This window comes from Vitis vinifera, chromosome 15, assembly GCF_030704535.1.
Source record: "Vitis vinifera cultivar Pinot Noir 40024 chromosome 15, ASM3070453v1".
NCBI lineage: Eukaryota > Viridiplantae > Streptophyta > Magnoliopsida > Vitales > Vitaceae > Vitis > Vitis vinifera.
The window spans coordinates 16386937-16414846 of NC_081819.1; the positions used below are offsets into that span (position 1 = coordinate 16386937).

A 27910-nucleotide genomic window follows, 5' to 3' on the forward strand; every position below is an offset into this window, starting at 1 on the left:
AAAATTTAATAGAGAAAAATTTAAATAAAGGAGTTTACAATAACTTTCTATATTAATAAATTAATAATGAATCTATATTCATATATTATTGAGAATAAATACATTTATATTTATATAATTTTATTATAAATTTATGTTCACACATATCATTGGTTTTCCCAAAGTTTTATTTTTAATTGATTACAAAGTATTAGTACTTGTTTAATATAAAACTGTATTAAATAAATATTAATATTATATAAATAAATAAAAGTTGAATTTTAATAAAACTTATATATATATATATATATATATATATATATATATATATATATATATATATATATATATATATATATATTATTCTACATTACTATGAATCTATTATTAAAGATACATGGTAATAAGAGTTAATATTATATAATCAAATGAGAGAACACAATATTAACAATTAATTATTATAATAATAAGATATTTAATATTATGTAAATAAATAAAAGTCTTCATAAATTTAAATTTGAATTTATATTTTTAAACCTTTTAAATTTAATTTTTTTCTCCACTTCAAATAGCAATAATAGTGTTTATTCATACTAAGTATACTTAAAATTGATGAAAATAAAATAAAATTAAAAACTCATACCCTTCCAATTTGCATTTATTTTAATTTTAAGAATTTTTTTCTCTGCTTCAAATAATAATAATAATAATGTTTATTCATACTAATAACAATAAAATTAATGAAAATGATGGAAAGTAAAAAATAAAAAGTAAAAACTTCAAAATTGGAAAAGGTTTAAAGAAACCAAGAATTCTCACATTTTTCGTAATCTCCAAATTTGCATTTTTTTTATTATTTTAATACTTTTTTCTCCACTCCAAATAGCAAGATAGTATTTATTCATACTAATTACATTTAGATTGATGAAAATTATGAACAAAAAAAAAAATTAAAAGTAAAAAAACTAAGAAATTGGAGAGGATATGAACAATACATGGAATAAACACTATTATTCATCATATTTTTTGTATCCTTCAAATTTTCCATTTGCTTTAATTTTAAGATTTATTTTTATACTTCAAATAACAATAATAGTGTTTATTTATATTAATTACACTTATAATGGATGGAAATTAGGAACAACAATTCTTCATAATCATAACCTCCTAGTTTCCAACAATTATAATTGAAATTATTTTGAATAAAACATGTAATTTGCATTTGAAGTCAAAAAAAATTCTTAAAATTAAATGGGAAGGATAGGTATTTTATTTTATTTTTCCCTCATATATATATATATATATATATATATATATATATATATATATATATATATATATATATATATATATATTGTTATGAATTCTAAGTGAAATTATTATGAATCAACAATTTTATTGATATTTAAAGTTAAAAAAAAAATTCTATGGATTTTAAATAAATTTTGGAAGGTATTTTTAATGGGGTATTTTTATTTGGACTTTCCTATTACGTTGAAGCTCACAAGCAACACACTGGGTGTACGGGCAAGAGGCAGCGGACCCAGTTCGTTCCCCTTTCTCAATTTGACGATAATCTCCTCTTATCTGGTAACTTTTTCTCCCAATTTTGTTCTTTGTTGTCAAATTTCAATACCCATTTGGCTATTCTAAAGATTTGTCATCAGTGGATTGTGGTCACCATTGAGGAAGTTTACTGCTTTTTTTTTTTCTTGAAATTTGGATATGTTTCGCCATTTTGAAGATGTTCGGCAATGGTGTATTGTAATTAGCTTGAGGAATTTTGCTCTTTGGTCTTCATATTACAGTGTTTTCTTTTGCTGGTTTGTCCATTCCTTCGCAGTCATGGCTGCTTTGAAGATCTTTCTGTGTAGGTATTATGTGATTTGTAATTGGCTTGAGGAAGTTGAGTGTTTTGTCTTCAAATTTCAAAGTTTCGATACAAATTTAGGGTTTCAAAGTTTTTTCATGGGTTGATTGTTAATTTATGTGAAGAAGGTTGCCACTTTTTCTTCAGATTTTGGTACTCATTTTCTGATTTTGAGTTTTTAATTATGGGTAAATTATAATATTGTTAAGGAAGTTTGTTGTGTTGTCTTCAGATTTCACTTACCCTTTTTGCAGTTTGATTTTCTTTTTTGATAGATTATAATTTGCTCGAGAAAGTGAAGAGGGTTGCAGAATCTGCTCAGAGAACAAGAGTTAATTTGGGCGGGCATTCTCATTTTAAGATTCCATCCCATCCTCAAGGCCTTAGTAATGCTTCACAGAGTCACAGGACGAAACTCCTATTTCTCCTCGGTGGAATGTCGAAGAGGGAGAAAAATAAATCTCAATACAACCAAAGGTAATCATGTATTCATCCTTACCAAAAAAAAAAAAAAAAGTAATCATGTATTCATGAGATAAGTAGTTGTCTTTTAGTTTGAAGGAAGATTACTACATGTCTACTTATGGGTTGTTTGTTAGTAAAATTTGATATGATTTATGTTTTACATGCAGTTTCTATTTTCTAGCTTTGTTTTCATATCACTATTATTTAAAAAATTAGTAGTCAAACTAGTTTTTGAACTCAATGAACGGTCTTTGGCCTTTATTTTGTTTGTTTTTTTGTTTTTTTTAATAAATAAATTGAGATTTTTTTTTTCCAAGTCCTAGCATTACCCTTTTCATATCTTTTTTACCGGAGATAAATGCAGTACTTGGACGATTGAATGGCAGTTTCATTCAACAGACATTGTTTTACTCAACCGTAGGTGAGCTCTCTTACCTATTCTTATCTTCAGGAGAGCTTTTATAATAGTCTTCCTACTCTATCAAATTTTATTGTTTCATTGATTCATTTAATGTTATTACAGAGTAAATGAAAACTCAACCCTTTCATCTGTAATTGAGAACCATTTAAAGTCTGGGCCATGGAATCATAAGCTCAGGCCGTTCTGTGCAGAGCAGTTGGACTGTCTCAAATTTTTCATTCGTAAATATCTTAAGGTATTTCCTCTTCCCTGCTGATTCATGGTTGTTGACTTGTTGATTGTAGACACCACAGACACTAATTTTAAGCCTTAAAAGGTTTCTTGTGTTTCCATTGAAATATAATTTAATGGATTGTCTTGGCCCTTGTGGAGCTGGGCAACTTGTTTAGGAATCCAACTGTGTTGAACCCAGCTTTATTGTTGGATTGCATTGAGCTAGTGTGAGGCCATGAGCCAAAATGCCAACTAAGGTATAGCACATCATCCATGCACTATTTGTTAATTGGATCGCTGTTTTTTTTCTATGGTTTATTGTCCATCCTCTTTGGAGATGGTCCATTTGTGCTAGGCACTGCTGCTGAAATCTTTGAAATTGAGAGGCTAGGATTTGCTCAACTTGCAACATGCCGTGCATTGCCGGCCAAAAAATTATACTTGTCTCTCTGATTCTCTGGTTCAAATAATGGTTTATGGTGGGTAAGATAATTGGTCACCCAACTGGTCCATACCAAAATACCTGAATTTACATTTTTTTCCCCCGGATTTGGGAAATAAGCATCCTAGGTTGGGACTGAATTGGGATATTGGTTGATGTTCTATTTGAATTTCTATTAGCCTTCAATTCTACTGCACCCACGTTACCTATGAAAAGAATTTTCTACTATTCCCACCTGAAATCTTGCCATTACCTGATGTCTACTCAAATATATTCTATCTGTAACATTTCCCTGCATATAACTTTCCTCGCTTTATAGAATTTAAAAAGAAAAAAAATTATCAAAACATTTTTTTCCCCTGTGAACAAGAAAAAAATTTCTATCTGACAAAAAAATCTTATCCTTCCATATTACTACAGGGCCGCAGGTCACCTTTCCATGAGTTCAATATAAGAGCTCCAATAATTAGTGAATTTAGTTATTCTGGAGTACCCTCTGATTCATGTTTTCCTCCCTTCACATAGCTATGATATCAATGTCATTAAAGGTGTCAAACCCCTGTCATCAACCAGAGCTTAAGGGGTCTGTTGCCATTGATCACCCAAGTCCAAAAGGCATTTAATTCAGGGAAGAGGAAATAGAAGAACATGGTGGTCTTCAAATCCTTAGTTTCTAGATCTCATTAAGCATGTGAAATCAACAGAAGCTAATAAGCTACGGTCCAACCCCCACGAGAAGGAACCAGGTGAAAACATGGATTTTGATCGAGGCTTGCTTGATGTATATATACTCTGATATTAATCCTGATGATTTTCTTGAATAGGGAAGGTGACTTTTCCAAGGAAGTGAAATATGAAGAAAGAATAGATCGTGCAGATCTTGGTAGAGTTTTCCCAGCGGAGGAATTAGAGGAAGGGGAGATTCCTGGTGCTGAACAATTGAATGCTCATATATTATTTGGGATCATCAATATTATTTAAGAGCAAAGATAATTTCAAGTTTATTTATTTATTTATTTTTTCTTTTTAAGAAAGAAAATTTTGGATTTGAATTCTTACCATTTTGATTTGAAATGAGAATATTGCTTGAAGTAAAAAATAATAAAAAAAACCTACAGCTTTATCTAAATAAATTTTCTACCACTTTTACTAAATAAGGACTTTTATTTACAACTTTATTTTAAAAAAGAATTTTTGCCTTGAAAAACAAAATTTTATCTATCTCTTAATTCATTTCATTTAAAAAAAACTTTCAATTTTATTTATAAAAGCTTTGCAACTTATTTTATTTTCTAAAAAAAAAGTTTATTTAGAAAAGCTTTGTAACTTATTTTTTTTCTAAAAAAAAGGTTATTTTCAATCTTATATATATATAAAAAACTTAAATTTATTAAAATCATGATTTTAGGATTTTATTTTTTTTATTTGAAATGGTTTTTTATTAAAAGGGTTTTTATTTAAAAAAAGTTACTTTTATATAATTGAGTTTATCTATTAAAAAAAATTATCTTGATGACTCTGATTTTTATTTATTTATTTTGAAGACAAAATTTAATTTATTGAAAATGTATTAGAAAGGGATTTTGGTTTATTAGAATTATGAATTTCAATTTACTTAAAAAAATTATTACAAATGATTAAATCTGAAAAAAAAAAAAACCTTGGTTTTGTTATTATTATTATAAAATAAACAAATAAATAAGTAGATAAATTTTTTAAAAATAAAATCAATGAAATAATCTACAAACAAAAACATTATTATTTGTTTATCACTAGATTTACACAACAATTTGAAAATTAGAAATTGTAAGAATACGAAAGAAAGTGAATTAGATATACACATCAATATATACAAAAATGGCAAACAAAATAAATTCAATATATAAATTAAATAAAAAAGAATAAAAATAAAGAGAAGACTGGGATTAACAGTTGTACCCTTTCCAAGTCTAGTAAAACTCAAAAATATCAATTTTTTTTTTAAAAAAAAAACTAATGTGGAAATCGACAAACTTACCCAAATTTGCACCCTTGAATGGTGGTGATTAGAGGAAGATATGGTATTCGTGGGGGAAGACGAGCATCCCTAGGTGATGATTCGTGAAGGGAAATGGTGGTGGTGGTGTTGAAATGGGAGGAAAAGAGGTGGGAAGAGATTTGAGCACGAGGGAAGATGGTGAGATGAGTGTCACGATCCATGGATATGAGTGTTGTAAAAAATCATAAAAAGAAAGAAGAAAAATAAATAAAAACAAGAAAAAAAAAAAAAAAAAAAACAGGTGAGTGAAAGAGACAATTGTGGTGAAAGTATGATTTGAAATATTAGTAAATATGAATATATTGATATTTAAATTTTATGAATATATTGAAAATATTAATGGATGTTTTGATAAAAATATCGATAAAATGAAAATTATTTAGAATTCATGAAAAAACTTTAAAAAAATAAAATAAAATAAAAAATTAAACATATTAAAGTTATTTTGTAAGTGTAATTGACATAGGTACGCCAAAGGATAATATATATTTAATTTTAAAAAAATATATCTCAAATTCCTTTAATATAAATATTTATTTATTTTAAAAATTAAAAACTATTTAAAACCCGTTTTTATTACATTTTAAATAAAAAAATTAAATACTTTTTCAGATTTATATAAAATATTTTATTTAAAATTTAATTTCTAAAATTTTATTATTTGTAGTGACAATTTTTTGCTATTGACATTAATTTATTTAAATTATTAAAAATTATATTAATAATTTATCTTATCAAATTAATTTTAATTTATAAAATATTATAACTTTATTATTATTTTTTTATATTTTAGAAAATTTTAAATAAATTTATAATTTTAGTATTTAATTATCATATAAATGATGGCTTTTATATTTTTAGTAATTAATTAAATAAAATAAGTAGAATTAATTTATTTATTAAAATATTTTTTTAATAATGGATTTTAACATAACTTGTCCAACATCTACCAAAAGGGCGAATCCCCGCGGTGCAACTTCCAAAAAAATATTTAAAGGGTGTTTGACCGAGAGGCAGCCGTGTTGACTGGGCTGATGTGTAGGTTGTGAAACCTTGAAAATGAAATAAGCCCAGATTTAAGCTCAAAAAATTAAACCAAAGGGGCCTACAAAATACTAATCAAATGGGCTTGAAAGTAAAAGATGAAAATGGGTCAAACAAAAAAGATAAAAAAAAAAAAAAAAACCATAAAATTTAAAATAAAAATGATTAAATTCATAAATTTGGAACAAAGAAATGAGGACAAAATCGAGCTAAAAAAAATTAATAGTAAAAAAAGACTTTGGGCAAATTTTGGTTTCCATAAAAATATATATATTTTTTTTTATTCTGGTCCTAAATAATAATTTCAACATATTTAATAAATAGAAATGAATTTGATTTTTCATTCCAATTGTATGTTTTAATATTCTAAACATGACCTAAATGTATTTTGGTTCTAATTATATGACACAAATTTATTTTTCAGCTCAAAGTGGCTACCATCATATTTCAAAATAAAATTTTAAAACTTGTGATAATAAGAGAATGTAAACTAAATTTAAGTTATATCAAAATAACTTTCAAGAGAACAATAACTTATAATTCAATTAATCATAATTTTAAATTCATGATTGTGAGTTATAATTAAACTTGTAAGTTATTAATAAGTTAATATAAATATGTCTTATTAAACATTTCAAAATAAAAAATAACAATAATAGAACGTTAAATAATGAAAAATAAACTAAAATAAATAGTTATTATTTAATTAAATTATAAAATAAAAAATTTCAAAATAAAAAATAATAATAATGAAATGTTAAATTAATGAAAAATAAATTAATATAAATAGTTGTTATTTAGTTATATTTCAAAAATAAAACAATTTCAAAATAAAAAATAAAAAATAAAAAATAATAATAATCCAATGTTAAACTAATGAAAAATAAATTATTATAAACATGTCTTGTTATTTATTTAAATTTTAAAAATAAAAAAATTATGATAATCCAATAGTTGTTATTTAATTAAATTTTTTTTAAATAATAATCTAACATTAAATTAATAAAAAATAAATTAATACAAACATGTTTTATATAGTTGTAATTTAATTAAATTTCAAAAGTAAAAAAAATTAGAATTAAAAAGTTTCAACAAAAAAAAAAAATCCAATATTAAATTAATAAAAAATAAATTAAGATAATATTTGTAGTTTAAAAAAAAAAACTATAATAAGGGTTTATGGTTAAAAAGTTTCAACAAAAAAAAAAAATCCAATATTAAATTAATAAAAAATAAATTAAGATAATATTTGTAGTTTAAAAAAAAAACTATAATAAGGGTTTATGGGTTCATATTTTGGGTGTGGGAGCTTGGATGGTGGAGAATCTTAAAATTCTAGAGGATGTAGAAGTGTGGAAGGTACATTGCAGCTCAATTTATTTGTGATTTGTTTATGGAAAACAAATCTACAATTTGTAATTCATCATTGTCAATTGTAATGGAATTACCTGGTTTCTTCAAGAAAGTCAAATTCTTATTAAATATATCTAATATTCTTAGTTTTAAAGCGATGTGGGATAAGTAATTTTTATTTTCTTTGAATTACTGAGAAATTATCATAGAAAAAAATTATATATATATAAAAGGAAAAAAAAATTCATACTAAAATTTAAAAACTCTTATACAAAGAAATCTCTACATCACCATGAAATGTATTTAAAAAAATGAAAATATTTGCTACACTCTAACAATTTAAACAATTGACATACAATACCAATACACTAATTTTTTATTTATTTTTATTTCTTTGATTTGGTCAATATATCTCCTCTTAATTGAAGTTGGGATATACTTGTCTTTTATTTTTAACAATTTTAATTTTTTTCATTTAATTTTACCGAATAAAAAATAAAAATTCATTGGTAATAAAATTTTACAAAAAGAAATACAAATATATGCAAGAAAAAAATTGACGGCTTAAAACATTTTTTGATAGATTGAAATTTATTATCAAATTTTATTATTAAGTTTTGAAGTTGGAAAACATTAGTAAGATACAATGTTTTACATTAAAATGATATTGAAGTTCTCCTGTTCATGTAGAGTAAATTTTTTAATACTATATGTAGTTGAAAATAAATAAGGATAAATAAAATATATTTAAAAAGCTTTAAACTTGAATTTATATCAACATTATACACGCCTTGAATTAGTGAGTGGTAATGTTTATCTTACAATTTTTTTAGTGATACATGTAGTGATAATTTAAAATAATTTTATGGTAAATTATAAATAAAAATAGTGGAAATTGAATAGTTTTATGGTATTAAATAAATGATGGGTATTTTTGAAAGGAAAAAAAAAAGATAAAATAGTTTTAACTTTTATAGATAAAAAGACTTTTTCATATTCAATAACTTTTTTTTTTTATATATAAATGAAAATTAATATTTTTTTAGAGGGATTTTTAGGTGAAAATGTTTTACAATTTGTTCTTAAGATAGTACCAATTTTAAAATTAATTAAAATAATATATAAATATAAATGACATAAACAACTCTTTATCATAATTATCCTTCCAATCTTTTATTTTTTTTCTCTCTTTATTATTTATTAGAAACTTCTATATAGAAAAAAAATATTAATACCATTATTTTGAAAAACCATTAATACAAAAAAAGAAAAAAAAATGAAGTATGTCCATTTTTATTGTGAAATTATCACTAAGGAAACCACAAAAGAAAAAGGGAGTTGCTATTCGCAACATCCCTTTTGCTAAACATAACATTTTTTTGTCATATTTTTTTTTCTTCATATATACCATTTTTAATAAAGAACTCTCTCTAACCTCCTCTCAACATATTGAACCTAAATTCTAGTTGATTAAAGTTGCGAATTACATATGAAATACAATGAATGATGAAATTTAATCATAGGATGACAATTTTTATGTAAGATTTATAATTTTCATTTTTCTTATAAAGATATATATATATATATATATATATATATATATATATATATATATATATATATTTATCAAAAAAAAAAAAAACCGACGACCTGGGTGGGGCTCCGACGTCCTAGGAGGCGGCAGCGGCAATGATGGTTAGGGTTTGAAGCAAGGATGAAAGTCAGTGACCACCAACGACGGTGGTTGAGCTCAATTTTTTGCTTATAATAATTATAAAAATCGATTTTTTTTTATTGTTTATAATAGTTACTAAATTACTTTTCGTTTATAATAGTTAGTCTTCATGACATAAATTTTGGCTTATAATAATTATAAAATTCTAATTCTTTTATTTATTTATAATATTTACTAAATTACTACTTTTTTGTAAAAAAACATTATGTAAGACCTCAGGTGCTACCAACTCTCCTAAAATGAGTTGCTTGTAGGAAAGGCGCATACCCTAGCCTTATAGTGCATTCACCTAAGCACCCACGGCGAACACAAGGGGAGTTGATGGACGCGATCAACCCTCCGATCTGCCAACAATCTCCCCCCTAGCAACACCCTTGGGGTTCGAACCCGTGACCTTGACTCTGATACCACTTGTGCGCCCACGGCGAACACAAGGGGAGTTGATGGACGCGGCCAACCCTCCGATCTGCCAACAATCTCCCCCCCAGCGACACCCATGGGGTTCGAACCCGTGACCTCGGCTCTGATACCACTTGTAGGACCTCAGGTGCTACCAACTCTCCTAAAAGCAATTGCTTGTAGGAAAGACGCATACCCTAGCCTTATAGTGCATTCACCCAAGCGCCCACGACGAACATAAGGGGAGTTGATGAACGCGGCCAACCCTCTGATTTGCCAACACATTATAATAGCCACATAAATTATTAATTTAAACAAGATTTGTTTTTGCCAATTTTCACCAATTTTACTAATTTCAACATTTTAATTTTTTTTTTTTGCAAATTTTAACTAATTGCTTCATGTTTTAATTTTTAAAATGCTTTAACTTTGTCATGTACAATCTCATATGAATTTCCCATTAAAACATTGAATGTAATAAAATCATTTTACATAATATACTTTTGGTGAAAAAACCATTTTATAATTTATTATTTAAAGAAATTGTTTTGTTTTAAAATATAAGAAGAATATGAAAAACAATTGAGTGTGAAAAATAAAAGAAATGAAAAAAAAAAAAACAAAGTTTATGTGGGGTGGGGGGTTGGGAAAAAAAATGAGTGCAATTGGGACGAGGGTTGGGAAGGAGAGAGGGGAGAGGAGAGTGGAGAAAAGGGAGAAGACAGAGGAGAGAAAGGAGGGAAGGAATAAGGGAGAGAAGGGTGGAGAAAGGGGAGAGGAGAGAGAGAGGGGAAGGAATAAAGGAGAGTAATTTAGGAATGTAAAATATTGGATTAGTAAAAATGGTGTTACGAATAGCAATTGAGAAGAAAAAAAATAGAATTTTCTTCTAAAATCTAAAATACTATTACCATAACCATTTAATAGGAAAAATCATATAAAAAAATATAATAAACAAAATAAAATTTCAAAATTCTTATTAAAAATCATTTAATTGGAATAATAAAGAGATATGATATTATCATTATTAATTATTAAAAATTAAAAATTAAAATTAATTTAAAGTTAATTCTTATTAAAAAAAAAATCATTCTAAGAGGTATGATATGATACACATCATTACTAAGTATTAAAAATTCATTTTAAAATTTGAAGCATACTATCTATTAAAAATTAAAATTAGTTTTCAAAAATTAAATTATTGATATTCTACACCTCTAGATTTATCATATTACTAAGTATTAAAAATTAATTTTACAATTAGAAGGATACAATCTATTAAAAATTGAAACTTAAAATTAATTTTCAAAAATTAGATCATCAATATTCTACCTATGTAGATTTATCATAATAATAAATTTTAATTTAAATAATTGAAATGAAATAGTGATAAAATTAATGTTTAAAATGATTAAAAAAACAAATATATAACCTATAAGACAAGTATAAAAACTAATTTAATTAATTAATTATAAAAATATAAATAATAAAGAAATGTAAAAGATAATAATAAAATTTGACAACGAATTTTTATCTATAATATATATATATTATTAATATGATAATTTTTCATTTTTATTTTTTGAGTTAGGTTTATTTTTTGATATATAATTTTTTTTTTTTTTTTTTGTCTTTGATATTGTGTTATCCCAATTTCAAAAGAAATGAAAATTATTTATCTCACATCGAAACTAAAAATATTATATACATTTATTAATTCCTTACAAAATACAAGTACAACCAACATGTAAGCATTCAGCAGATGATAAATGAATTTAGAGAAAATTTAAGGCATCGAGCATCCTACATGATGGATATATGTTCCCACAAAGAGTGAATTTAGATGTCGGCATATGAGTGGAAAAAGTGGTGGAAAACCAATGTAAGCCGCAAAATTCCAAAGTTGCATATATGAGCTCCTCTCTCCAAAGACACCTCCAGAGCAAAAAAGAGCAGCCAGTAATTACTTGTTGATTAAACACTCAAAAGTAATTTCATTTTCTTGGCATCACAGTGAGCAAGATCAAGGATCAAGTGAATCCGTTGAGATCCAAGTTTTTTTCGGCTACCTTTTAATATTAGGCGTCCTCCTCTCAGTGAAATATCAAGGCATCAACATTTCCCTACTTGAGGAACATAAAGGGATTATATATATTTTTGTTATTGTTATTTCAATCTATGTTGCAACAATTATTGTTGGTAAAAAGCTTGGGCTCATTCGACTCCTCTCTGCCACAATTGCCCCAATCTTACTCTTCTTCATTTTAGTTCCAGAATTAGGATGGCCGGCACTTGGTTTATGGGTCATCCTTGCAGCAAAATTGGCATGGGACTACTTACGACAACTATATCATTATCTTCTTCACCAAGCAAGTCATGTATTCAACTCATTTGCCACAACTATATCATTATCTTCTTCACCAAGCAAGTCATGTATTCAACTCATTTGCCACACTCATAAAATGAAGAGTAAGATTGGGGCAATTGTGGCAGAGAGGAGTCGAATGGGCCCAAGCTTTTTACCAACAATAATTGTTCCAACATAGATGAAAATAACAATAACAAAAATATATATAATCCCTTTATGTTCCTCAAGTAGGGAAATGCTGATGCCTTGATATTTCACTGAGAGGACACCCAATATTGAAAGGTAGCCGAAAAAAACTTGGATCTCAACGGATTCACTTGATCCTTGATCTTGCTCACTGTGATGCCAAGAAAATGAAATTACTTTGAGTGTTTAATCAACAAGTAATTACTGAAATTCAATAATAAAAGCTTTCTCAATAATGAGAGCATACCGTTGTCTGTCCATGAAGCTGTGTAGATCCTGTTGTCTGTCCATGAAGTTGTGCTTTCTCAAAACACTCCAAGCGATACTGATCAACAGCCTTGAGGAGATCTTGTGTAATACCCATTTCAATTTCTACTGCTCTGGCGGATGTAATCCATTAAAACAAAAATAGAAGATCAGTATTATTTACTTGTCTAATTTGTCTGCAACTCTCTCACAACTAATTGTCTCTTATCATAAATTTTTGTCTGATTCCCACTTACAAGGCCTCGCAGTTTAAGCATTTAATAAAATAAGTCAAATTAAAATGATATGTTGTTGAAAAGAGTTTATCCATACAAAGTATAAAATTTAAAATTAAAAATTTTCTTTTATATATTTTTATCATAATATGTATAATTTTTTTGAGTGATTCACTCAATTAACTTTATTTATATTTTTTAACATGTGAAATTATTTTAATAATCAGATTTAATTTTAATAATTCAGTAGTGATATTTCAATTGATTGTGTAATATTTTTGTTAATAATTCACTGACCTGAGATGATCGGCGCCGGCGAGATACGGGGAGAAGTGGAGCTTGCAGTGGAATAGGGAAGAGGTTGTTGTGTTCTTCAGTCTGGCTCAAAAATCGTGGATTTAGGGTTCGTGAAATTTAAATCCAATGGCATAAAAGCAAAGAGACCCCTAGAACAGATCCAGCAAACACAGGGACCCAAAAAACAAAGCAATTTTTTTGGTTTTCCTTGGGGGTTTTGCATGGATTTTCTCGGAAATCAAACGAGAATGAATTTTCCCGGAAATCAAATGGGGGATAGATTTTCTTGGGAATCAAACGGGGGTTGCCAAAAAAAAAAAATAATAGCATGATTAGATTAGTACCTGCGAGGATCGAGTGGCAGAGGAAAATAGGGCCTTTCTAGGGATTCTCTCGTCTGGAGGGCAACTTCAGAAAAGGGCTTCTTCATACTTCGAGTGAGAGAAGCGGCTGGCTCTTTTGATTTTTAGATTCAGATGGAAGAGGTTGTTGTGTTCTTCAGTCTGGCTCAAAAATCGTGGATTTAGGGTTCGTGAAATTTAAATCCAATGGCATAAAAGCAAAGAGACCCCTAGAACAGATCCAGCAAACACAGGGACCCAAAAAACAAAGCAATTTTTTTGGTGTTCCTTGGGGGTTTTGCATGGATTTTCTCGGAAATCAAACGAGGATGAATTTTCCCGGAAATCAAATGGGGGGTAGATTTTCTTGGGAATCAAACGGGGGTTGCCAAAAAAAAAAAAAAGATCAGATTAGTACCTGCGGGAATTGAGAGTGGCAGAGGAAAATAAGGCCTTGGAGGGAAGTTCAGAAAAGGGCTTCTTGATGCCTCGAGTGAGAGAAGTGGGTGGCCCTTTTGGTTTTTAGATTTAGTAAAGATAAAAAAAAAGGAAACAAATCAGGAGAACAATTTTCCTCTCTATATAAACAATTATTAATTATTAATTACCCATTTTTATTTTGATTAAATCAAAACCAGTGTCTGAAATATCGGTAATATTTCATCGAAATTGCAAACCCTTTGCATGGGTTCAATCCCTGACTACCATTGGAGTATCATGCTCTTTTGATAATATATGTTCAATTTAAATTTGTTAAGGTTCATCATTAAAAAAAAAAACCTAATTCTAATTATTTTATTTTAAATTATATTTAATAGATTAATAAAAATATAAAAATCAATATATAATTTTTTTAATAAATCTTTTTTTATATTATTTATATAATAATTAAATATAGAAAATGTAAATATTAAAAAAATAATATATGTATCATAATTTATTTCAATTAAATAAATTATAATTTTAATATTAAATGTATCATAATTCATCTTATTAATCATATTCTAAAAAATTACTATCACTTCACTTTTAAATTTTTTTATATTTATTATTTTTATTTTAATATTTCTAATACTTTAAAAAATTTTATCATTTAAGTGTTAAAAATACTATAAACGTTTTGTAAAATCACTCCAAAATACTCTAAAAGTTCGTTTAATAGTGATTTTAGAAAGTATTTTTAGACTTTCTAATACTTTAAAATTTTTATCTTTCAAGTATAAAAAAAAGTTAAAAATACTTCCTAAAATCGCCACTGCACACTAAATTTATGTTAAATAGTGTTTTTAGTGAAAGTGTTTTCAAAAAAATCACCTACAAATATTTCTTTAAGAAACATTTCGAGTGATTTTCTAACACTTGGAGTAATTTTTTTATATTTTTAAAAATATTTTCTAAATTTTACCAAACATTTTTTTTTCTAAAACACTTTTTTGAGTTAAAAACGCTTTTTAAAATTACTTTCACATAAACTTTTAAATTGACTTGTTTTGAATTTAATGCTTAAAATTGGAACACTCAAAACATATGCACCCATTTAGAAAGTGTCTCAATAAGTCGGAGGCCCCTGACATTTTAGAAAGTGTCTCAATAAGTCGGAGGTCCCTGACTTGACATGCTTTGTTGAGGGAATCCATCGTCGTCTCAAAGGAATGATCCACTAGGGAGTCACAAGAGGATAATCCATCGGGGTAACTACCACAATCTCAACACAACAATCTACTGAGAAGTCATGGGGGGTGGGATAGTCAAAACCCGAAAGTCGTGCTCCTCTGGAGGCTCATTTTGGCAAAAATCACTAAAACAATGACATAGTAATGTAAATAAACATCCCTTGGTAGAATAATGAAGATCGTGACAGATTTGTGAGAAAACAATCATCTCTAAAGCTAAAGGGGGGAAATATTACCCAGTATAACAACTAATGCATCTGGTTTGTCCTAACAGGTCGAGAATAGCTCCATGGGATATATAAGAGATCTGACACGTACTCCACCGAAATGATGATATAAGAGGCTATACATCTGAAGTAACCCCATCCAAGAATCACGACAACATCAAAAAGTACGAGCTTAGCTGAATGATTCAAAAAAGACTCTACTAGAGAATCAGGACAAAATGAAAGTGAGTCATCAGCCCGAGATACATCTTGCAACTGGTGATGATCATGCAAATCAATGAAGATCTACAAATCTCAACCGAATAGAAAATTGCCTCAGTATGGCATCAGATGTGTGAAGGGTCGAAAAATCAGATGATATCAAATCATCCATCATCAAATGTGCAATCCTAGTCATCCTCGTCCATAACTGAATCGAACCTACAGATAAAAAAGGTGTATCTTAAGAGGAGAAGCATGATGACGTCCAAATGCCATAAGGTGTGAGTCTGATTGAATGGCTCAAGAGAGGCTCCCTTGGGAGATCATGATAAGATAACAAATAGGTCATCATCTTGGTGTGTACCTCATAAGTGGAGATAAGCATGCAACTCCATGAAGATCTGTAAATCTCGATCGAAACGAAAATATGCCCTAGTATGGCATCAGATGTGTGGTAGGTCGAAAAATTTGATAACCTCAAATCATCAATTATCAAATGTGTAATCACAGTTATCCAAATCCACAACTGAATCAGATCCGAACGTCAAAATGGCGTCTCCCAAAAGAAGAAGCATGCTGATATCCAAATATCAACCAAGTCTCGAATACTTGTCCAAGTAGGGGCTGTTGAAGACGACATCTGATTCCATGGCCTTAGGGTGGTCTTAAGACACGAGACCTAACGTAGGTAGGGTGATAAGGTAGTAGAAATGAAAGGAAACTAGGCTCAAATACCCAATGATAAAAAACCCATGCCCTCATGTATAAAATGCAATATGTATAGAAAAGCTTGTAAGCCATGGACCTGAGAGTGCCCAATATGAATATAATATCAATAATGAGACGATGAAGCAAATCAAATTGATAACGAGATACACAAGAATGATGCAAGGGAAATATCAAACCTAGAATAGGTCAGTGTAAGAAAAGAACAAGGGGGTGAAGCGAATGGGATGAATCACAAGCAATGACGAAGATGATAGCGAAATAATGAATATACGAAGAAAAATGGTGATCAAGTCAAATCAAATATGGAGTGAAGTCACATCAATAATGAATGTAATGATAGATAGGACAATGACCCGGAGTCCCGAGGAGAAGGTCACTCATCTCACTCTCAAAGAAATATGACAAAGTGAATACAAATAAAATAGGATCCCAAAAAGCTCACATACGAACTCTCAACAACAAACATACTCGATAAAATGACCCTCAGATATCAATATACACACTCAATGATGGAGAATACTATGCACATACACACATGTGCTTATTTTTATGTTCTTTTCATTTATTTATTATTTATTTATTTATTTATTATTATTATTATTTACATATATACAAATGCACATACCTTGAACATAAACAAATGAACCCAAAAGATGATATCAATAATGGATAAACACACTCCTAGGTGCTAAGGTAACAAAAACTCTCTCTGACGAAATGACATTCTCAAACCAATGATCTCTAAACAGTGTCCGTAGGATAAATAGTGGAGATGATGTGACTATCCTCCATGTAATGAACTGAGAAGGATCACTACTAAGGGTGGAGAGAATATGAAGCAAACACAAGTAGTAGATAGAATAAATGAGAAGAGATGAAGAATACAACCAATGAGATATGAAGGAATGCAGTAGTGCGATGATAGGAAAAAATAATGAGAACATGATATGCTCGTAGGACCAAGACTCATGAGACTCCCAAACAATGCATGCATACACTAAAGGACCCCCATTCCGGTGCAATAATGTGAGCAATGTGATAAGAAAGAAAGACTATAATGCACATGCGAGGCTCAATGGGCTAGCAACGGTCTATATATCAAAACGGTGAAAGGGTATATGGCTAACTGAAATGATGGCCACCCATCATGCGACCATGGTATCAAACATAGTGCCTCTTTAGCTGATCCACGTTGGCCGGCTTCGAGAATTCGATTCTATCTAGATCTATCAACCATGCAACACCCTTTGGGGTCAACTCCCTAATGAAATAAGGTCCGCTCCAATTGGGTTTGAACTTCCCTCTGGGATCTCTGATCAATCCCCTGATGACTTTCAGAACCAAGTCACCTCTCTGTAATGGTATAGGCTTGACCCGTTTTTTGAAAGCGCGGGTCATCTTCCTCTGATAGGTGCGAACATGGTCTGCTGCCTTTAATCTCCTCTCATCTAGGAGATTGAGCTGGTCTAATCAAGCTTGAGCCCAATCTGTCTCTAGAATCTACTATTCCAATGCTACTCTCAATGAACTCATCTCAATCTCAACTGGTAGCACTACCTTCATACCATACACCAAGGAGTAGGGTGTGGCTCCTATAGAGGTATGAAAAGAAGTCCGATAAGCCCACAATGCAAAAAGGAGCTTCGTTGACCAATCCTGAGAAGTCTCAACCACCCTCCACAAAATCCTCTTAATATTCTTATTCATAGCCTCTACCGCTTCATTAGTCTACAACATGTATGCAGACGATCTATGATGCTGGATACCGTACCGCTGTAATTAAGTGTTAACATCTGCTCTGAAATGTACTCATCTGCCTGAAATCGACTCATGAGAGACTCCATAACGATAGATAATGTGTGATATGATGAAACTGGCAACCCCAAATGATGTCAATCTCGCATATGAAGCGGCCTCCACCCACTTGGTGAAGTAATCGATGACGACCAAGATGAACTCATGACCATTGGAAGACTTTGGTGAAATCTTCCCAATAATGTTTATACCCCATACTAAAAATGGCCATGGTGAAGTCAGTGCATGTCACTCTAAAGGTGGCACATGAATGAGGTTCTCATGTATCTGACACTTTGGACATCTCTGAACAAACTGACAACAATCTATCTCCATAGTCAACTAGAAATGTCCAGTCCTCATTATCTTACGAGCTAACATATGTCCTCTCATATGTGGTCCACAGATTCCTGCATGAAACTCTCTCATCATTCGAATTGCAAAGACGCGGTCTAAGCACAATAGCAACATCCCATCAACTGATCGTTTGTACAATGTTTCTTCACATATCACGAACCGAGTGGGCAACTGTCTCAATGCTCTATTATTCTTGGTCGTGGCGGCCTCAAGATATGCACCAAGTCTTAGAAACTAGTATATGTCATGGTACCAAGGTAAACCATCATCAAACTCTGCCTCACCAATCAAGCAACAATAGGTAGGAATAGATCTCGACTCAATTAGTAAAAGGTAAATAATACCCTCGACATGAATATCAATCATGGAAGCTAGAGTAGCCAAGGCATCAGCAAATTGGTTCAGCGCTTTAGGCAGATGTGTATATCTCAAATCATCGAATCTTTGAACTAGTAGCTTCAAGTATGCATGGTAAGGCCTAAGCTTCATATCCCTAGTCTTCCACTCGTCCTGAATCTGTCTTAATACCAAATTGGAGTCACCAAACACCTCCATTTGTCTAATCCCAAGCTTCACAGTTGTCTCTAATCCTAAGATACAATCCCCATACTCAACAATATTGTTTGTGATAGGATGTCGATCCAAGAATGTCAAACGAAACAGATCTAGGAATGTGATCGTCACGAGGGGATATCAACAAGACACCTATCCCGTATCTAGAATGGTTAGCCATACCATCAAAGTACATACACCAACCTGACAAGCTAGTCACAGCAGCAACATCCTCATCTGGGAAATCATCATCAATAGCTCTACCATCGGAAACTGGTAATGAGGCTAGGTGATCTGCAACGATGCTCCATCTGATGGACTTTTGAGTGACATAATGGATGTCAAAATCAGTCAAAAGTACTAGTCATCTCATGAGGCGACCGACCAAAGCGGGCTTGTCAAACAAATATCTCAGAGGATCTAGAGAGATATCAAGTGCACTAAGTACTTGGTCATGTAATGTCTCAGTCTGCGGGTGGCCCAAATCAATGCCAAACAATAGTGCTCAATCATGACATACCTCATTTCTTAATCTAGCATCCTCTTACTCAAATAATAAATGGCTCGGTCTTTGCCCGAATCATCAAGCTAAGCTAACATGCATCCCAAAGCCACATCTAAGACTGACAAGTATAGGAGCAAAGAACGGCTTGGTGTAGGAGGCACCAAGACTGGAGGTGACAACAAGTACTCTCTAACCCTCTCAAATTCACACTGACACTAATCGTCCCAAATAGTAGGTTGACTCTTCCTCAAGAGTCGGAAAATGGGCTCACAGATGTCCGACAATCTGGCAATGAATCTACTGATGTACTGAAGTCTACCCAAGAAGCCTTTGATATCTCTCTTGGTCCTCGGTGCAGGCATGTCAAGGATGGCTCTGATCTTATCTGGATCCGCCTCTATGCCCCTATCACTAACCATGTATCCCAAGAGCTTCCCAGAAGTCACTCCGAAAGTGCACTTCTTAGGATTCAGTCTCAATCTGAACTGCCTGATCCTCTTAAAGAATCTCTCTAAAGCTACTAGTTGATTTAACTTATCTAGGGATTTCATTATCATGTAGTCTACATAAACCTCGACATCTCGATGCATCATGTCATAGAATAGGGTGGTCGTTGCTCTCTAATAGGTAGTTCATGTATTCTTCAACCCAAATGGCATGACTCGGTAGCAATAAGTACCCCACTCGGTAATGAATGGCGTCTTCTCCATGTCCTCTAGAGCCATGAGGATCTGACTGTACCCAAAAAAATCCGTCCATAAAGGACAACATCAAATGATCTGTTGTATTGTCAACTAGCATATCGATGTGTGGGAGAGGAAAATCATCCTTAGGATTGGCTTTGTTGACATCTTGGAAATCAACACAAACTTTCATTTTGCCGTCTTTTTTGGGAATAGGGATGACATTGGCTAGCCACTCAGGGTACTCGACCATTGATAAAAATCTCACACTGAGTTACTTCTGAATCTCTTCCTTTTCTGCAAGCTCCAACGAGAGTGCAATAGTCTCAACTTTTGCTTAACCGGTCTAGCATGGGGTAGAAGCGGCAAACGATGCTGGACAATAGAGCGTCATAAGGCTAATACGATCTAAAGATGATGGAGCAGCCAATGCAGATGTCGAAGTGCTTGGAGCTCCATCACTCAACTGTAGCCAATAGATAAGACGCTGAAGCTCGGCCTCCTAAACAGTATTGAGTCCTCTAATGATCCCATCTGAAGGCATCTGTGACTCTGACGCCCTCACAAAGTAGTCCGTCAAGCTCATGGTTTATGGATGAACAAGATAATCAAAATGTGTGTGAGTCAATCGGGTTATCACCCTCTCCTTACGCAATCGCGCCATATATTGATAATCAACCTCAGTGGGGATGAACCCAAGTCCGAATGGTATATCATGATCTGGGATAGCCATGAACTCACTGGGCCCGTGTTGACGCCACCCCAACCCCATGCCAGGTAAATAAGACATGCTTCTCATTATGTCGAGTACCATTGTGCTGCCATACTGGTTAAACAACATAGCCACAAAGTCTCGGTGAAAATCCTCCATCTCCAAGGTTTGCACCTCGTCGAATGTGAACCCAGTCAGAAATAGGTCATCATCACTGTGACTAATATGAAGCATTGGCTTAGCATAAATAAACATATCTCCCACATACTACACTGTGACGACTTGGCCATCATGAATGAACTTCACATTCTAATGAAGAGAATAAGGAATGGCCTCAGCTCTGTGAATCCAAGGTCGACCCAATAGCAGGTTAAATGATGTAGGAATTCTCAAAACCTGGAACAAAGTAACAAATGTGGTCAGACCTATCAGCAGCTCAATCTCTAAAGTGCTCATGACCTCCCTCCGAGTGTTATCATATGCTCAGACTGTCTGAGTAGAGGGACCAAAGTCAAAGGGCGCATAGTTGAGGGCGATGGCAGTGGCCAGAGGATAGACATTCAATACCAAGCCATTGTCTAAAAGGACAGATAGGACTCGACGACCTGAACAACCGATTGCTATATATAGTGGATGTGTATGGTCTGAATCCTCTAGTGGCAAGTCGTCATCAGAGAAAACTATGCAAATGGCTTTACCAATCGTCACCATGTGACTCAACCCTTCAGAGTGGTGGTAGTCTCGACTCTGATCTAGCTCAGGACTCGAATCAATGCATCTCTATGAGTACTGGAAGATGCCAGCAAGCTTCAAATGGAAATACAAGCCTATGTGCTCTATAACCGCCTTAGAATCTCATCATCCTCCCTTTCGACCTCTTTATGGGATGAGGTCCCCTCCAAGGGTCTAGCAACTGCAGGAGGCTACTGTCATACCACCCTACTCCCACGAATAACATTTTTTATATCAGGAATGTGAACATCATCAACATATGGAGTTCGAACCTTCTCAACATCCAGAATCAAGACAAACGGTGTTTGAGCACTGTAATATGGGAAAGTCAGTGGCACAACAGTGGTCGTCTATACTGACGCTGCCTCAGGAACTAGTTTAAATGGTGTTGGCATCTGAAGGCCCAAAGTCACTTGGCCTATCTCATAAATCCCATCAAATGCTATGGGCTTTGGCTTAGAATCATCCCAACTCAGCATGTGGATGTGGTCGTCAAGCTTAACGAAGTCCAGGAAATGTATACCATCAATCGGATGGGGAACCGTGTGTGTAATGTGACCCGATAATGGGTTTGTGGTTACACTCGGCTAACCCAAGTGAACCAAACCCTAATAAATCAGATCCTGGATAGCATGTCTCAGAGCAGCATAACGATCTGTCTCATGTCCTGGCCCCTAATGATACGCACAGTATAAATCCATCTTGAACTGAGGCGGGACAAGCTAAGGCAATGATTTGGGTATGAGAGCCATCAACAGTTTAGACTTTGTGAGTTTTCGAAGAGTCTGACTCAACGGCATACCCAACTGTGAAAACTGTTTTTACGTCCTCAAAACAAAAGGAGTAGAGGTCTGTTAAGCTCTGGGTTTAGGATAGGATGTTGTAGGTCTCGCAGCAAACTGTGTCATATAACATGGATGGCCTATGGCAGAATATGAAACATGAGGTCTCTTGGTGCCCTGCGTGGCAAAGTAAGGCAATACTAGTGTACGAGGCATGTAAGCCTGATCATAGGTTTGATGAGGCGCTCGTGACCTATACTGCTGAGGTGCATAAGAAGAATGAGTCCCAGTGAGTTATGGAACAGGATGATAACGCCTGGAAGGCCTCTGACTAGTAGAAATGATACCACTCACATCAACTGATCTCTGTCCTCTGGATGGTATCTTCCCCTTAACATCAGTAGGGGAAGAATCTGTCCATAGACCTCTAGAAATACCGTTCCTCAACATTATATAGGGCCAAAACCAGAAAGCCAAAGTTTGTAAAGGGTACCTCGACCACATGTCTAGCAATCCTAGGTTGTAGACTCCTCAGAACCATCTGTATCTGATCCTTCTCTGATGGCCTATCAATAATCTCAGCTATCTTCCCGTGCCGGCTAGAGATGAACGAAGAAACGGACTCATCCGATCTCTGTCTCAGAACCTCAAGCCCTCTCCTCGATACATCTACGACGGTATTAAACGAAAACTATCGCAAAAACTCCTAGGCCAAGTCATCTCATGTCCTACGTTACGAGGACTTCAAAGACGCGAACCAACATTGGGCTGCTCCACTCAAAGATAATGGGAATAAGGTGATCATCTATGACTTGTCCAATCTATGGGCCCTCATTACTGTGTTGTAGAGTCGGAGGTGAATGAGAGGGTAACCAATGCCCGTGTACCTCTCAATGTCAGGCATCCTAAACTTGGCCAGTAAACTAGCCACTAGCATACCCTCAAGATCATCCTAAACAACTGAATTGTCAGATACTCTCAACTGTAAGCTGCTCGATACGGTCCATATGTGTGAACATCATCAATGATCGTGGTCTGAACTACTGCAGGTGGGGCAACCTCAGAATGACCATGCAACAGATAAGATGAGGCCTGAAGCACTGTCAGAACAGGTGGTGGCGGTGGAGGTGGCAACGAGTCATAAGGTGTCTCATCTTGAAATACGGGCGGTATACTCTACTGACTACCTATCTTTTGTCTGAGACTTGCCAAGGCCTCCTGAATAGAAACCATGGCGGTTGTGAACTGATCAACCGTGACAACCTGTTGATTCATGTCTGATATCTTTAAAAATCAGACTAATCTCCCCTCTACTTTGACCCAAGATGGTAAATCCAAACTGAGAACAAAGCATCGATCTTGGAACATGAGAAACGAAATAAGAGTACGTCATAGGGAAAACACAAAAGAAATGTTAATCTGAACTGAAACGAGCAAGACATTAAAGTGTAGACGAACTGTTCGACCGTAACTCAAACTCGTACTGATCTCGGTGCACTCTCAACTGGAGACTAAAAAAGGGAATACTAAATCCAAACTGTGACCAAAGAGACTCTAAAGGCCCTTAGATGCACCCACATGTAAGGAGAGAGTCTTAATCGAAGGATCTACGACTCAACCTACAAGGTCAAGATGACTCTAAAAGGATAAGGATGGACTATAAAATATCCCTAGTAGAAGCGATCATACCCTCCGACGGTACGCAACCCTTTACACGCCTCCGAAGAGATGGGGCGCTTCCATGAAAAGTGGTTATCACCTCCACACATGCACTACCTCGACATCCTAGGGGGTTTCCTATGGTGAAACCTCTCAAAACTCTCAACACTCAATAGTCAACTAAAGTGCATAGTGAGCAGGTGTAGGTGCATCCGAAAACCCTATGAATTTAAAACAGAAAGAGGAAACATACTGGTGGCACAAATATCCATGAAACCTAGCTCCGAGCTATACAAGTCTTCAATGATCGGACTCTAATCACCATCGATATGTTAGTCTCCTCCAGAATGCTCCCGAACATCGATATAGCCCATCGCTAGACCCTACTCCTAATCTCTAACTTGGTTAGAGAAGCAAGCACACACAAGGCCTTACACTTACAAAAATAAGAGCCGAAATGAAAGAAATGACTGAAACCAAAGGATTGGAGGTAAAAAGGATAGATGTGCGGCCCACACAAATAAGCGACATGCAATCATACAAGAAAAGAGCATTCATGCACCATACAATCAAGCAAAGTACAAATATATCACTCATGTCCACAATCAAGCTATGACAATCAAGATGAATAGCGATACAAGCATCATGCTCAAAGACGATCAAGATAATACACAAACTAAAGAATCAACACATCTTGTCAAATGATATACAACAGTGAATCTATACATGCGAGGTGATCAAAACAATCATGGCAAAATCAAAGTCACTATGCTAAGACAGGTAAGATAATCGATCAATACAATCAACGTGTCAATGTCCCAAATGGATATAGCAATGAAACATAGAAAAAATCACTACATCGGAATCCTCAACCAAGATATAATCAATCAGTATGTCAATGTCCTAAATGAACACAATAACCAAGCATGCATCAAGGATAATGATATCAAGAGCTCTCAACTTGTAATCAATAGTCGAGCGAATCGAAACACAAAGAGAGATAGGTACCTACTGATCGACCAATCAAACACCACATTTGCCTTATCTTAAGTTCAAGCTTGACTCACAGGTGATTCCCCAGTGGAGTCGCCATTTTGTGGACCCCGTATTTCGGTTCATGTGCTTTCACTCATTGGCGAACTCGTTTTTTATTTGAAAAATGATTTATTGTTTAGAAAATGACTTGGAGTCACCACTTATTTTTGTTTTATTTTTAAAGGGTAAACAAAATAAGAAAGAAAACCCTAAATGTGACTCCCTGTTTGGAAAAGACAATCTATGAGAAACCAAATACTGGTTCGGGGGTCATGTTACTTATCGGAAAGGTATGGTAAAAACCGTAGCACCCCTCTAAGTCCCTAAAAATGGGTCTCTACTAAATAAGATAAGACATATGCGGCAATTGATGAGGAAATCAATGGATACCGATGAAATAATCAAATAATAAAGTCAATCATGCATCAGAATAAGCGAAGTGGGAATGGGATCATACCTTAGCGCAATTAATAGTGCGCTATCATAGAAACAAGGTTAAATCAAGTATAAAATCATCACATGCATATCAAAAAGTAAGACAAAGATCAAGTAATACTCATTAAGCATAACAATTGAAGAAAATGAAACTCATATGTAGGGCCCCCCACCAAAGCCCAATTTATTTTGCATGAATTAATATCACAAATTCCATTATTTTGGAATTATGAAAAATTCATTCATGATTATTAAAAAAAAATCAAGGAAAACGAAAAATTATTTGAAAATCAAAGAAAATTCTTGAATTAAAAAAATATTTGAAAAATGGAGTGGAATTAAAACTATTTGAAAGAAAATTGGAGTTTTGAAATTTATTTGAAAATTGAAGTCTCGAAAATTATTTGAAAATTGGGATTTTGAAAATTAAATTTAAGAATTGGAATTTTGAAAATTAAATTTGAAAGAAATTGGAATTTTGAAAATTATTTGACAATTGGAATTTTGAAAATTAAATTTAAGAATTAGAATTTTACAAATTAAATTTTGAAAGAAATTAGAATTTTAAAAATTATTTAAAGATGGAATTTTTAAGAATAAATAAATAGAATAATGATAATAACGAAAATAATAACGATTAAATAAACAAACATGAAAATTGGAATTTTTGAAATTGGAAACTAAGGGCCTATTTGTTTAGTGTTTTCAAGAACTGTTTTCTGTTCTCGAAAACAAAAAACACCAAAAACTCGTTTGGTTGAGAGAGTCGTTTTTGTTTTTGTTGTTCCCCGTGTTCTCAAAATGACACTGTTTAGAGAACAACAAAATATTGTTTTCCCCGTTTTTTTACCGTTTACAGAACAAAATTAAACAAAAAAAAACCATCTGTTCTCCGTGTTTTTTTTTTCTTCCCGTTTTCATCTCTTCTCCAGCACAGTCGCGTTTCTCAGTTTTGATTCAAGGTTCATGAAATTTAAATCCAATGGCACAATAGCAAAGAGACCCCTAAAACGGATCCAGAAAACGCAGGGAGCAAAAGAAAATCCATTTTTTTGGTTTTCCTTGGGGTTTTTGCTTGGATTTTCTCGGAAATCAAACGAGGATGAATTTTCCCGGAAATCGAATGGGGGATGGATTTTCTTGGGAATCAAACGGGGGTTGCAGGGTTTTTGCTTGGATTTTCTCGGAAATCAAACGAGGATGAATTTTCCCGGAAATCGAATGGGGGATGGATTTTCTTGGGAATCAAACGGGGGTTGCAAAAAAAATAATAATAATAATAACATGATTAGATTAGTACCTGCGAGGATTGAGAGTGGCAGAGGAAAATAGGGCCTTTTAGGGATTCTCTCGGCTAGAGGGCAACTTCAGAAAAGGGCTTCTTGATGCGCGATGAGAGAAGTGGGTGGCATTTTGAATTTTAGATTTAGTAGAGATAAAAAAAAATTAACAAATCATGAGAATAATTTTATCTCAACTTAATAAAAAATGCTATAATTTTTAATAAAGTTAAAGATTAAATAAAAAAATATTAATAAAAATAATTTTATTATGTTTGATTTATTTTAAAAAAATATAAAAAATATTTTTATTTTTAAATTAATAAAATAAATAAATTTTTTAATTTAAATGAACTATATATCTAAAAATTATTTATAAATTTATAATATAAAATTACTTGAAGAAAATATTTTATTAATTAGAAAAGAAAAAAAAATATCTTTCAAACATGTTTTTTGTTTTATTTGTTCTAAATTTTTTTTTTATTAACTCAACCAAACATGTTTTTTTGTTTCTGAGAACAAAAACTGTTTTTCAAAATTCAGTTTCCAAACACAATTTTTTTTTTAAAAACACCAAAAACTGTTTTCCAGAACAGTTTTAAAAAACAGCAACCAAACAGGTCCTAAATTTGGAAACAGGAATTTTGAAGAATTATTTAAAGATGGAAGTTTTTGGAATTTTGGAAATTAGAGATTGAATATGGAAATCAGAATTTTGAAGAATTATCTAAAGATGGAATTTTAAAAATAAATAAATAAATAATAATGATTAAATAAATAAATGTGAAAATTGGAATTTTGGAAATTGGAAATTGAATTTGGAAATCAGAATTTTGAAAAATTATTTAAAGATGGAATTTTAAAAATAAAAAAATAAAATAATAATAATAATAATAGCGAAAATAATAATGAGTAAAT

The 27910-nt window shown here is 32.2% G+C and overlaps 2 protein-coding genes across 6 annotated transcripts; one reads left to right on the top strand and one right to left on the bottom strand.

The window, feature by feature from the left end:
* Positions 1 to 1478: 1478 nt before the first annotated feature.
* On the top strand, positions 1479 to 4394 carry LOC100855187 (uncharacterized). The gene is made up of 5 exons (XM_059743220.1): positions 1479 to 1569; positions 2125 to 2326; positions 2679 to 2735; positions 2838 to 2970; positions 3108 to 4394. The coding sequence occupies exons 2-5, from the start codon at positions 2286 to 2288 to the stop codon at positions 3177 to 3179; spliced, it is 303 nt and encodes a 100-aa protein (XP_059599203.1). The 5' UTR covers positions 1479 to 1569; positions 2125 to 2285; the 3' UTR covers positions 3180 to 4394.
* Positions 4395 to 11646: 7252 nt separating this feature from the next.
* LOC104881797 (uncharacterized) lies at positions 11647 to 27088 on the bottom strand. 5 transcript variants are annotated; one of them, XM_059743178.1, is made up of 4 exons: positions 27010 to 27088; positions 13637 to 13863; positions 13293 to 13373; positions 11647 to 12893 (listed from the first exon to the last, which is right to left on the bottom strand). In XM_059743178.1, exons 2-4 carry the CDS (start codon positions 13720 to 13722, stop codon positions 12743 to 12745), a joined length of 318 nt encoding a protein of 105 aa, XP_059599161.1. In that variant the 5' UTR covers positions 13723 to 13863; positions 27010 to 27088; the 3' UTR covers positions 11647 to 12742. The 5 variants fall into 5 exon arrangements, 4 of the variants coding, with proteins under 4 accessions (XP_059599161.1, XP_010661333.1, XP_010661334.1 ...); XM_010663031.3 differs by lacking the exon at positions 27010 to 27088 and adding an exon at positions 14052 to 14177 and having other exon boundaries at positions 13637 to 13795; XM_010663032.3 differs by lacking the exon at positions 27010 to 27088 and having other exon boundaries at positions 11647 to 12664; positions 12761 to 12893; positions 13637 to 14165.
* Positions 27089 to 27910: the final 822 nt, after the last annotated feature.

Coding starts and splice junctions, on each gene's coding strand:
- LOC100855187 (XM_059743220.1), top strand. CDS start 2,286: ATGTCGAAGAGGGAGAAAAATAAATCTCAATACAACCAAAG. Junction 2,327..2,678: donor AAATCTCAATACAACCAAAG/GTAATCATGTAT, acceptor AGATAAATGCAG/TACTTGGACGATTGAATGGC. Junction 2,736..2,837: donor ATTGTTTTACTCAACCGTAG/GTGAGCTCTCTT, acceptor ATGTTATTACAG/AGTAAATGAAAACTCAACCC.
- LOC104881797 (XM_059743178.1), bottom strand. CDS start 13,722: ATGAAGAAGCCCTTTTCTGAAGTTGCCCTCCAGACGAGAGAATCCCTA. Junction 13,374..13,636: donor CTGCCACTCGATCCTCGCAG/GTACTAATCTAA, acceptor TTTTTGAGCCAG/ACTGAAGAACACAACAACCT. Junction 12,894..13,292: donor GCCGGCGCCGATCATCTCAG/GTCAGTGAATTA, acceptor TACATCCGCCAG/AGCAGTAGAAATTGAAATGG.